This window comes from Geospiza fortis, unplaced genomic scaffold, assembly GCF_000277835.1.
Source record: "Geospiza fortis unplaced genomic scaffold, GeoFor_1.0 scaffold1, whole genome shotgun sequence".
NCBI classification, from domain to species: Eukaryota; Metazoa; Chordata; class Aves; order Passeriformes; family Thraupidae; genus Geospiza; species Geospiza fortis.
In genome coordinates this window covers 6,741,301-6,754,328 of record NW_005054320.1, presented here as the reverse complement: position 1 = coordinate 6,754,328, position 13,028 = coordinate 6,741,301, and the positions used below count along the sequence as shown (strand labels likewise).

The 13,028-nt window shown below is 44.5% G+C and overlaps 1 protein-coding gene across 1 annotated transcript in view; it reads left to right on the top strand.

Moving 5' to 3' along the window:
• The window catches only part of GDAP2 (ganglioside induced differentiation associated protein 2), a 22,483-nt gene extending 17,969 nt beyond the window's left edge, over window positions 1-4,514 (top strand). Inside the window, exons 12-13 of the mRNA XM_005420585.2 lie at window positions 2,640-2,783; window positions 3,718-4,514. Of these exons, the coding sequence (XP_005420642.1) occupies window positions 2,640-2,783; window positions 3,718-3,765 (192 nt within the window). The 3' untranslated portion in view covers window positions 3,766-4,514. The remainder of the gene's footprint in view (window positions 1-2,639; window positions 2,784-3,717) is intronic.
• The last annotated feature ends 8,514 nt before the right edge of the window (window positions 4,515-13,028 follow it).

The following is a 13,028-nucleotide window of genomic DNA, read 5'->3' as shown; positions in this document are numbered from 1 at the left end:
AGTTGTCCTAAAGCACAGAGTAAATGAAGCAGAATGAGCCACTGTGCACACATTTTTGTACAGTGCTCCTGCCTTTCCTCATGCTTTGAGTGTTCTTGTGATCTGTGAAATGGAGCTGTGCTTGTTATGAAATCACAGGATAAATGTCAGCAGTTTTGCAGGTTGGAGTGGCTCTTGCTGCACGAGCACTTTGCTGCCAGGCCTCAGATCAAGGCACCAATGAGGTGCCATCACAAGTTCCTTTGTACTCATGCATGCAAAGTTCCTCCTGCTTGGTTTTGATAAAGCTGCTGATAGATAAAAAAAGGGTTTTTGGAGGCATTTTTATGTGAATCCTCTCAGCTCCCCTCTTTTGAGAGCTCTCCAAAAAATCTTTTTCAGAGCTTGCATTCTGAACCGAACTATAAATGGCTGGACCTGAAACAGTCTCACCCAGAGTAATTCTGTTTTCATTAATTGGCTGTGAATCAAGAATGTTTCACAGCTGAAACATACTCAAAGACTCAAATTAGATACTCATAATCATCACACTCTTTGTATTTATCATGAACATTTTTTGGTTTGTTTTTTTGTAATGGTCCTAAAAGCAGTTTCTTGAGATCAGCTGCCAGTGGAAAGATTGCTGCAAATAACTTAGGTTTTCTCTACACAAGGTCGTTCTAATTGGAATAAAATTTCCCAGATTTTACTAAATTTCTCTTTGAGGTATGCCCAAATTATGAGATTAGAGACACAGCAAATCTGTGTTGCTTTTTCTTGTGGGATACATCTCATACATTTAACTGTAGGTTTATAGCTTGGCTGAGTGATTTTGACAGCCTTTTATTTAGATTCAAAATATCAGGACAAGAAAAATGAAGGGAAACTTCAGCAGATGTCTTGATTTTTAACTTTCTTTGGCTGCTCTGGTAAAACTTCCTCTACTTTCAGTGCATTAACAGTTTAATTTAATTTAAAATTCCATGTCCTGTTACCAGTAAGAAAATAGCTGCTCTTGTATTACTGTTTCTATAACCTGTGATTATCAAGAATAGAGGTAATAGAAAAATTCTCCAAAAACATTTCTGCCCCTCTCTCTTCTCTCTGTGCTCCTGGGTAATGCCAAGCTGCAGTGGCTTGTATAGTGAGAGGAAGGAGGGGAAAAAGAAAAAATACTTTTCCCAACAGCAGTTTTTGTGATGGCTGCAAAAATATCTCCTATTAGGATTTTATATATTAAACATCCATAGGAATTATGTTTAATGAGTGTCATTCATAACACACCTTGAAATCCATGCTGCTTTGGTGCAAGATTGAGAAGGTATTTTTCACTCATTAAACTGTCACTTAGACTCACTCATAAGAGGCCTTGTTAGAACAACATAATGAATAATGGATGCCAGTAAAATCTGTCTCCCTGCTTTCTGCTAACATAAATCTCTAATTTTCCCCTTAAAGTAATTAATTTATTCCAGTTGTTGTGTCGTGTTCTTTACCTCCTTTTCTCTTTTTCATTGTTCTTTTCTCATTAAAATAAGCTGTTTTGAGGAGGCAGCACAGTAATTCCAGGACAGTTTTTAGGAATTTACTTTCTCTTTAATGTTGTATTCAGACAGATCATTTTTATTGACTTAATCTTAGAGTTTATTTTAAACTTTTGCTTTCCTCAATGCTTTTCTTGCAGTGTTGTTTCTATTTTTATTAACTTCCTGCAGTCAAAGCAAAATTATCAAACACAATGACAGAATGGTCAAGCTTGTAAAGGACTCTGGAGGTCATCTGCTCTGACCTCTGGCTGAAGAAGAGTCAGCAAGAACTGGTTGCTCAGGACCATGTGACTGATCCCTACTATGAGCATTTGTGACCTGTAGAACAGGTTTTTTTCTTTTCCTTCAGTCTGCCAGGAAAAGAATAGAAAAGGAATAAACAATAAGTAATACAGTACTTAGTTTTGGAGAAGGTGGATTGAAAAGGTAAAGCTTGTGCAGTCAATATAAACAGGATTAGATTGCTGTCTTACTGGTCTTCAAAAACAAAAATTCCCTATTCTGTTTGTACCCAAAACAGACAGAGGTGTGAATATTTAAAGCAAAATCTTGTAGAATAAGTTGATAGGCTTATTCTTGTAGAGTTAATAAGGCTTTGATAAAAAATGTGGTAAAAGAAAAGCTTACTCAGACAACCCAAAGCAGGAGGGAGATTTCAGTAGAATTTTGGAAAAGCCAAAAGTCTCCCTTTCTCTTGCTCTAATTGGCCTTTCTTTCAAGTAAAGACTTGAATGTAAAGGGCTGAAAATGCTTCTGACAGAGTCAAGTAGGTAATTTTCTGAACTGGCTAAGCTTGGAGTGAAAACATGCCACTATACTGATGGGTTTTGAGGAAAAATAGCAGAATTGCTGTCACTCTAGGACTGGAGAAAGGCACCTTAAGCTGGCATTTGGGGAGGAGTGAATGTAGAGTCAGAAAACACCAGCTTGAAGCTCTCAAGACACTGCTTGCCAGCATTTGGTGGTGCATATTTCCTGACCTTGTTGTGTTATGGCAATGATTTTAGTGTTTCAAGTTCAACTCCAGCCTGTTTCACTGTGGAGTATTACATTGAACTTGAAGGTTTTGAAGCAGCACCTTGTTAATTGGTTTTTGTGGGGTTTTATTTTCAGGTCTCAGCATGGTTTTTCACAACCTTTACAGTCTCAGGGCTAAAGGACAAACTCCACTATGTGGAAAGCCTTCAGCAGTTGTTCACAGCCATACCCCCAGAACAGATTGATCTTCCCCCTTTCGTGCTTGAGTACGACGCCAGGGTAAGTGACTGCCTGTGGCCACCATGGAACTCTGCCCTCTTGTGCTGCTCCCATTTGCTCTGCAAGTGCTTTAAGGACACTGACTTCCATACCTTAAGAATGGGGAGAAGGAGGAGGGAAGGTTCCTGGAGAGTCTGTGTTGTTCTGTGAGTAATGATTCTCTGAATTTTTTGTCTGCATCAGCCCAAGCAGAGGGCTTGGCTAAGAAGGAGGGCTGCTTTCCCATTAGAGCAGTCTCCTATGTGCATAAAAGGCAGCCTACCCTTCTTCAGCCAAGAACTGTAGCATAACACACTTAACAGCCTGTGGACAAGATAAAATTTGTGTTAGCTGCTGTACACCTTATATTGACTGGAAAAAGAAATGGTAGCTGTGTTTCATCTTCCCTGCCCCACATACTAACAAGCATGCAGGAAAAGGAGGGAAAAAAAACCAAAAACAGCAGGGAAAAATGGAACAGTAGAAAGGTTTAGAACAGAATAGAACAGTAGAGGGTCCTTTGTATAGGACCCTCTTCCCTTCTGCACCTCAGGTCTAACCAAATGGTGGCATGAATATGGCTTGCATTGGCAAAATCCTTCCAAAGACTATGTGGTGTAACTCCAAAGGAGTAGCCAGAGCTGTGTGTCTGCATTAGTAGCTTTGTCTGAGTCACTGGCTGTGCCAACATCCGTGGCTTCCTGGTGTCACTGCTTTGGCTTAATGGCAAAAGTTTAACTTGCACTTTCTGCTTATGCTTAAAACACAGGCAAAAGCAAGGCCTGTGTTTGCTTGTTCAGCAGCACAGTCCTCTCCTGGGTGAGTGGTGGCACTCACTGTACCCATGGAAAACAAAGCCTAACACCTAATTATTTCTGCCTCTGTGGCACTGTCACTGCACCAAGGTGTATTGGAGAAGACTTCTGTTCAACTGCTTGTTCTGTTCTCCTTGCAGGAAAATGGGCCTTACTATTCCTCTTATCCTCCATCCCCTGACTTGTGATCTGCAGTCCTGCGATGCTGCCAGTTCCCCATGGATCCAATGACCTGATGCCTGCCAAAACTTGTGCATTTACCCATGTACAGAATTCAGAGAGAGGGTTTTCCTCCCCCAGCTCTGGTATTTTTTTACTGATGAGATATTTTCAAGCACTCAAGCAATCAGAGAACTTTATGCCACTGTGAACTGTACGACTATTTCAGATATATTTATCCAATGGAAAAGCTCATTTAGAGATCACTAGATGCATTTGTTTGTTTGTTTGTTTTGTTGTTATTGCTGCTGTTATCATTGTTTTTTGAAGCTGTTACATTATTTTTCTGAAGAGACTTTCTCTTTTCTGGGAAATCCATCAAAAGCACTTGATCATATTTTTAACTATTACTATTTTCCAACTCTGTTTGTAATACCCATTTCTGACTGGTCTGTACAAGTATTGTGTAGTACCAGCCTGACACATCACTCATCATATGGTCTGTGTTTCACATCTGATTACTTTCCCTTTGTGTTAGTACTGATTACTTTAGTCTTGACCCAGCAAAACTTTCTGGAATTGGGAATGCCATGTCTGCAGGCTGACAGAGCACTACAGCCAAGCCAACATTACTCCAGGATTTAGTCCCATAAACTGCTAGGAGCCTTGAAAAAGTCCCTGTCAGTTTTCATTGGATGATGTGAAGGACCATGTCAGGATGCCACTACCCTCCCAGTAAGAATAAAACTGAAAAGCATTTGTGGTTTCTTTTCTCTAACTGTACTCATTTATGTTCTCCTTTGCCATGGCCAGATATGTTGGTATAAGTGGATGCCATCTACCTAAACTGGGCTTGGAGGAGAGGGGGAAATGGTGGCTCCAACCCCAGCCTCTGGTGGCAGAGATTGTTTCTTGGAGATATCAGTGTCCCTCTGATTTCCTGTTACACTGACACTCACTGATTTTTGACAGACATGATAAATGCCAGAGAGCATAGCCACAGGTTACTTGAGGAACTGGAGGTAAAAAGTGTTTCTGGGCTGCCCGTGGAAAGCTAAAAGAGGAGGGAGAAGGCTCCCTTGTAAAACATAATCAGGGATGGCAGACCCAAGAGCAGAAGAACGAAATCCTTGGTAGGAAGAATGTCACAACACTACTGAATATGAAAATGATAGTATCATTATTTGATTCTAGCTGCTTTCATGCCCCAACTTGTATCTGCTACTCTCTGTTTACCAAAATTCAGTTTTCCTTGTTTTCCACTCTGCAATACCTTATTTAAGCATTAGCAGAAGTCATTGTGAGATATCCTAGAAGGTGGCTATTCATGCCTGTTGAGCTGGTTGGAAATTATACCCCTGTCTTGTTTAAAGATACTGTGAACTGATGGGATAAGCAGGGAAGAATTCTCTCTTGGTCATCTAATTGCATGTCATGATTTCTGTTTGCAGTCAGAGAGTTTGGAGTGTGGTCTAAGACAGGCCATACTGAGTTCCCTTTCTTTCCCACCTTTGCCTCCTGGCTCAGTGTTGTGTTTGGCCTGCACGTATTCTCACATATTGGGATCTCTGCTGCTATGTCAGTCACAGATTACAGTAATCACTTGCCTGGGCTGTAACAGTTGTGTATATACAACATAAAAAAAAGCAAGTGGGTTTGCTTTCTAAGTGTCCCTCAGGGTCCTTAAGTGATTCCATAATCACATCCAAGGTGCTGCTAAAACCTGGAAACTCCAGCGCAATGGAAAACTCCCTTAGTGCTAATACTGGGGAGCACTGCACCTTCTGGTCTGTTCACATGGGATTGATTCAGCACCTTCCTGGTGGCTTTGGACAAGGAAACAGCAGCAGTCTGTACGGAGCAGTCACCACGTGTCCCTCCCGCCCCTTTTCACCTGGCTGTTCACAGCTGCCCTTGCCCAGTGACTTTTATAGCCAGCACTGAATTTTCCATGCTTCTCTAACGATTTGTGCAGCTTTCCACCCCCGTGAACCATCTGCTGTTTTTCACACCCCTGGCTTTTCCAGTGGGGCTGCTGCAGAATTGCCTGCGAGCACTTAATGGGCAGATTAAAGGTGATTCAGAGCTTATTGTGGAAACCAAACTCTCAGCTTGACAGTTTTTAGATGGTTTCTGTCCCTTTAGCTCACAGATGGCTCAGAGTCATAAAAACCTAAACTGTTCTTGTTAGGACTCAGTCTGCACGTTTTCCAAACGTGCAGTCATTTTCAGAAATTATTTGGCTCAGTGAAGTGTGAATGTGCCTCCAGAGCACTTGCAGAGCAGAAAGGAGATTTTGGCATTGTGCATCTTATTGTGTATATTTTTGCCTTATAAGACTTTGCTTTAAATCTTATTTTTTTACCCAAGTCTTGCAAATCTCAGTGCTAAGACAGACCTGCATTGTGCTGCAGAGATCCTGCATTTTCCAGTGAGTCTGGAGCTGTGACAATTTACCAGTTTTATGTTTTTTAATGGAGGCATTTGAAAAAGTAATGTGACAGTGAAAAGACCCAAATCATTGAAATGCTCAGGATATTCACTGCTATTAAAATGTTTCATTGCTTAATTCTAAGATGCAAAAAATTGCATTAAACCAGCTGAGCTGCATTTGTTCTAGGCAGTGATAGACACTGGCCTGCCCTAGTTAAGGGTGGACACAATGCTTTCCTCTGGGAGGTGGCCAGAGGGGCAGTCTGTGCATTTTATCATCCCTACCCACTGCACCATTAAAAGTTCTGATGAAGGGTTTATTGTCTTGCTTAAAGCCATCTTACACCATCTGCAGGCTCAAAAAGGGGAGTCTCCTTAGAGAAGTGTATCAGTGTAATTATGAGGGTCATTATTCACCTCAGTATGGCCCAGGGTGTTACAGTGGTAGAGTGTCAGCAAAACTGAGCTGTGGTGCTCAGGCTCTCCTTGGCCACCCTGTTCTGACAGATCCTGTGTTCTCTTAGTGGCACTGCCATTAAGTCTGACCATGCACAGGTGACTCTGTGTCTGGGTTTACCTGTTCTCATTTGCCCAGGCTGAGCTTGTAGCATTTGCCAAGGCAGTGACAGATAAATTACCTGGTGGCTGCTGCTCTTGTTGAGTGTTGTGCTGGTTTCTCAGCTGGGTGCTGTTGGGAGTGGCAAGAACTTGTGGGTGAAGTCAGAATGTCTACAGGCCTTTGAGCCAGAGTGAATTTATAGTCACAGAACAGTTTGGGTTGGAAATGACCTAAAAGATCATCTAGTTTCATCTCCCCTGCCATGAGCAAGGACACCTTTCACTAGACCAGGTTGTTCAAAACCCCATCCAACCTGGCCTTGAACAGTTCCAGGGATGGGGCATCCACAGCTTCTCTGGACAGCCTGTTCTTGTGCCTTGTTTGCCATGTACACTTCAACCTGAGCTGTTCTTTTTTCCTGTGCTCTCCTGCTCACAAAACCCTGAGGATGAAAACAGAGCTGCTGAGTTTCCTGGACATCTCTTCCGCAGTGGTTGCCTGAACCCATTTTTCCTTCTGCAGCTGCCTCTGTTGCCTCAGCTTTGCAGTGAAGGAGGCCTTGTCCCCAGTCTGTCCCTGAGCACTCCTGTGGCTGCAGGGCTGCACAGGATTAGCATCCTGCTGCTGAGAGCAGACACTCCATGTGAAATCAATTTAGATGGTTCTGCTATTCAGCAAGCTGATACCAGCCCTTCTCCCCTGTCAAAGTGAAAAACAAGAGCAAAAGGAGTTATCCCCTTTCCATGGCCTCTCTGGGATGAATCTCCTGTTACATTTGTGACCAAGCAACCAGCTAGTCCTGGTCTGAAACTTGTTTGCACCTCTAAGGGTAATACAGGAATTCCTGACTATGTTGATTCTGGCTAAATAGGAACTGATCCCAGTGACTTCTGTTAGCAAGTGCAGTCTTGGGAGAGTAAGGGAATTGTTTCAGCTGTATTTGGGAAAGAGGGAAAGAAGAAAACTACCTGGAACAATTCAATTTGTGATCCTCCAGTGCCAGAGAGGACTAACACCAATACATAGCCAGTACTCCTACAGCAACTGGCCTACTGGATTATCTTCAGTCTCCCCAGGAAAGTAATAATCCCCAAATGAGAGGGATGAACAACTGAGTACAGAGACTGGCAACGTGCAGTGTCCAGTCTCTGTGCTAGGCCAGGGTGAGGATGTGGATGAGCTAAAGCAGCCCTGAGCCATACTGGAGCAGGTAGAGGCAAGCAAACCTGCTGCAAGGTGCTGTTTCCTTCCAAAGTTAAATGAAAGAAAAATGGTTCATGCCTCTGTATGAGATACAGAGCCTTGTTTGCTCATGTGCTTAAAATTAAAGCAGTGTGTGAGGTGGTGGAGAGGGTGTTCCTCTCTGGTTCCAGAGCTGATACAGCTCCCTTCTCCAGGAGAAGAGGGGAGAGTGCTGTGTAAAGGTTAAGGACTGCAGGGATTAAAATGCTGCAGCCCTGAGCCCTCTGCAGCATGGCCTCTGCCTCTTTGAGTACCAGGTGGATTTCTGATAAGCAGTCTACTGCTTGATTCTACAGTCCCCCTGAAATATTTTAAATGGCAAAACTATCCTCAATATGTATACCTGAAAAAATGCCAAGATTCCTAATGCAATTTAGACATAGCTGTGGAGGAGGTGGCTTTGCTTGGAAGGACATTATGTACAGAAACGAGGGGAAGGGGATTGTATCAGATGATCCACAGCAGCCGGTCTGCCAGCACAGCATCTGTTTTTAATCGGTCCATCAGATCCTGTTTGAAGCCTTTCTCAGCTGTGCTTCCCTTGAAAACCAGATTCCTCATCCAGATGTGGCAGGACTGCTTTCCATTACAGTGTGGTTAGCACAAGAGCAGCAAAACTCAGAATGTTACTGCGTGCTCAAAACTTTCACCAAGCTGTTGTGAGAGGTCCTTGCTCCAGGCAAGATATAGGTACCAGAGCCTCTTCTCCTTCATTCCTCCCATCTACCACAGTTTATTCCTCTCCTGTTTTTGAGGCAAGTAGCAAGGAAGATTGTTAAATTCCCACCCTTGTGCTGTGGAAAGTGTCAAAAACAGTTCAGTGTCCTCTAATACCGATGCTTCCGAGAGGAACTGGTTTTAGGAGCAGGATGTGGCTTTGTATCTAGGTACACAGTAATGTAAGAGCACCCTGAGCCAAGTCCTGCAGAAATGCTCAGGATAGACTGTTCCTGGACTAGAACCGGTTCTGCACTGTGTCAGTCAGTGTGGTCCTGACACATCTCTGCCGGGTACCCCCAGCTCATTTGCTGCCTGCACATGTGAGTTTCAGATCCATCCACTAAGGAAGCTGTGGACAAATGTGGTGGGCTTAATCTCAGTCCATTAGGAAGGTCCTATAACTCACTGAGAACTGACATGAATGATAAACAGAGGAAAGTCTCAGCCTGATGATTTATTCTTGTTGCATGCTGTTATTTTTCAGAAAGCAAAAACAATTTTAAGTAGTTGATAAGAAAAATTATTTCATTGTTAACGTTTTAATGAAGCCCTGGAGTGGTGTACTCAACATCTCTGCTGGGATCAACTGTGTGGCCTGTCACAGAGCAATAGAGGTCCTGGGTTGTCCATATTTTCCCAAAAATCTCCCTCGTACCTGGTACCTTCAGGAAAGAGGATTCTGGCTATGACTGAGGAGTGCTTTGGGTGAGAGGATCTCCATGATTGCCACAAACCTGAGCTGCCGTCCAAGCTGCAGTCCTGGCCTGGCACATGGGCACTGTGTGCTCAGTGCAGCTGGGCTGTAACCTGGCCTTCTGCTTGAAGAGAGGGCTGCAGAGCAAGTTCCAAATGTGGCTGTAGAGCTGCTTTATCAACAGGAGCATTCACAATTGAGTCTCATTTGTAGGTTTGGTTTCTAGCATGACACTCTTAACAAACTGGTGCCTACCATAAAGCAATGCTGCACAGGAGCAGACAGAAACACTGGTACGTGTGTCCTGCCCTGGGAGCAGGTGTTTGTCCCACAGAACAGGCCCAGTGTCTTCCATTAGTTCAGCGTGCTTGCTTCAGTGAAAGAGATGTTTGCAAACCCTGATTCTCATTCTCACCAGAACATTTGTGCAGCAAGGAGCTCGCTGTGGTTTAAAGGTTTAGAGGTTTAATAGCAGCATCTGGCTGCCATCACAGCTTGGACACACTTAGCAATTGCTAATGGTTTGGCTGGAAAAGCTGTTTTTACATCATCTGAACAGGTTTACTTATTTGCAACAAGATGTTACCCTGTCTGCCCAGACAGGACATTTCAAAGGTGGCTTTGCATATTGAAGACTAACACTAATGAACATCTCCAGAAGAACAGGGAAGGTGGAAAATGGCCCCTTGACTGGATTAATAGTGGCAGTAAGGGAAAGGCCTGCCTGGGGTTCATCATCTCTGCTGGTTCTCCCGGCTCATTTGTCCATTGGCACCCTCTTCATGGGATGCAAAGTGTGAAGTTTGGGGCAGGTGAACCCACAGCACTTGGAACCTGTTCTCTGCAGTAGCAGCCAGCAGCAATAATGAGTGAAGCATAATGCAACTGCCCTCAGAGGAGTATACATCCTATGCAGATTCAGGAGCTCCTAAAAGTTTTTGGCCACCTCCTCAGCAAGCTGCAAGACCCCAGAGGTGAGCTAGTAATGGAAGATCCCAAAAGAGAGTGGATGAGAGAGTGCTCTGTGCTCAGAGTGAGCACAGAAGAGTGGAGAAAGAAAGAGCAGATCCTGAGGTCACTTGAACCTGTCAGCAGGTAAAGCCTCATCAATCCAGCCCACCCAACCCTTGGGTCCATCCCTTGCCAGCGAGGGGAAAACTGAGAGAAAACTGCTGGACATAGCTGAAACTCCCCCTGACAGTGCTCTGCATTGCAGGCCAGGAGCAATCCCCCTCTTCTGGTCCCAGTGGACTTCAGAGGGTTCTTCCAAAGGTGCTGAACACTACATTTCAGTAATGTGAGCCTCTCTGATTTGTTACGAAAACACATGAAGGAGCTTGCACACACTGTCGGTAGGAAAGCTGAACTTGGTAAGAGGGTACTGAGCAGAGACCAACTAATGGTCAACATCATGGTCTGAATGATAACACTGAACAAGAATTTTTCTAAGGCCAGAGCCATCAAAGAGAGAGCACTAAGCAGAAGAGCTGCTCTTCATGAGACCAGACAAGAGCATCTAAAAAATGCAAACATATTTTATGGTGGTGCTAGGATAGCTTCTTTTGGCAGATCCCAATGAAGTAGTTATGTTGAAGGGAAATGCTCCATGTCCTGTTGTGGTGCCTTTGTTTGCGCTTGAGCATCTCTTTGAACTGGACTCTGTTACAGCCATACACCAAAACATTTTTGAGGGGCTCATCCAAGAATTTAGAAAATAATAATAATAATAAAATGTTAAACCCCAAGAACAGACAACCATGAAGAAGAAGATGCAGAAATGTTCTGCAGCCTGGCTGGTGCAGCAGCAGCCACCAGTGGGACCTGCTGAGGTGCCAGCTCAGGACAGCAGGGCCCAGGGCTGTGGGTTGGGTGCTTTGTCCACCAGAGCATATTGAGACCCAAAGAAAGTGCTGGAGCAGGTGGAGTTTTTGCAGATGGAGTGGCCATAAATAAAGATGCCCTTTTAGACATTTTTAGAGCCACTGGTGCAGTTAGGCAAATTCTCTTCTGCTGCATCACATTTAGATGTCTCACTCTGTGCATTGTGATCATCACTGCTACCATTAGCCAGCAAAAGTGGTTGCACAGTCATTACAGAAGCCACAGCACAGAAATAATTCACAATCAGCAATGAACTCTCAAAGTGAGTTACTAAAAATAGATGTTGGGGCTGCCCCCCTGCAAAACCCACTGCTCCCTCCTGCCCCATCTTCCAGTGGCCCTTTTCCAAGGGGCTCAAAATGCAACACCTTTTCAGCATCTGGTTTGGAAAGGCCTGTCACTGTTTGCTGATGCATATAAGTTATTTTATTGATTCAGAGTGGCAGCAATCGTACAACCAGAAATAGTCCTTACATCTGTGGAAAACACACTGCAGCCAGCAGCAAGGTTCTCTGATGCAGGGCTGCTTCCTTAGGCTGGCCTGGCAATGCTCCTCAGCCAGCCTGAGGGAATTCACCACAGCCCTGGAGCAGCCAGCAAGGGTGGCAGGGGCAGTGAGCAGTTCCTGTGTGCCCCCAGCCCACAGCACAGCTCACTGCAGTTTTAAACCATCAACGTTGAATCAAACACGCTGACTCCAGACACTTCTTGAGGGGCTTTCAGCTGAGGTTTTTGGGATGAGGAAGAGCAAAGCCAGGAGGCCCCTGGATGCTCCAATTGCTCCACCTGTGACTGGAGCTGTGTGCCTGCACCTCAGTGCTGCTGGGGAGGTCAGTGCATGGCCCTGGCTGCTCTGCACAGCTGGGAGCTCACACTGCTCCCAGCCCTCTGTCCCCAGCTGCCAGCATCCCCTGCAGCCCAAACAGCACAGAGTTTGCTGTGTCTGAAAAACCCCAAGAGCAGAGCAGCTGCAGCCACTCCAGGACAGCAGTAAAGGGACGTGCACATGAATCCAGAGAGAATTCTTCTTTTCTCCTGGCACCAGAGCAAGCCCTAATGAGAAGCAGCCGTCACGAGCTTTTGAAGAATGAACTCACCAGGAGACTCCTCTGCTCTGATCGGCCTCCAACCCTCTCATCTGCTCAGGAGGAATAATAAACTGGGACATCCAAGTTATTTTCATATGCACAGTCGAGTAGCCTCACATGGGGAGGACCGGCAGGGAGGATGGGGCAGTGTTGGAGCCGCTCTCCCAAGGATCAGGCAATGCAACAGGGAGCCTGCACAGCTCACAAAAGTCTCTCAGTCCCTTTGGCAAGATGCAGGGGAGGGTCAGGGGAATGAGGTGCTCTGCTTCTCAAGGCCAAAAGGCTGTTGGTTTTTAACCTGGGCTCAGTTCTGGTTCATGCAGGCTGATTGCCCTAGGACAGACACACAGCATGGCCAGGCACCTCACAGGTCTGGGCATCTTGTGACTGCCCAGAAAAAGAGACAGAAAGAACATGGTTGTCTTCAACCAAAGAATAAAATTTGAGGATGGCCCAAACTGTGTTACTAATGAGGATTTCCTTTTCTTTTTTTTTTTTTTTTAATTTAAACATTTCACTTTTTAAAACCTGTTTTTCTTTTAGCATTTGCTTTCCTGCTGGCAGACAGTTTTTTGAAAGGTCACACCCATTTAACTTCCATACATCCTACTCTTACTACTTTCCAAGCCACATAAGGAGTAATTAACTTTTTATCCAGGAAAACTAATTTCTAAA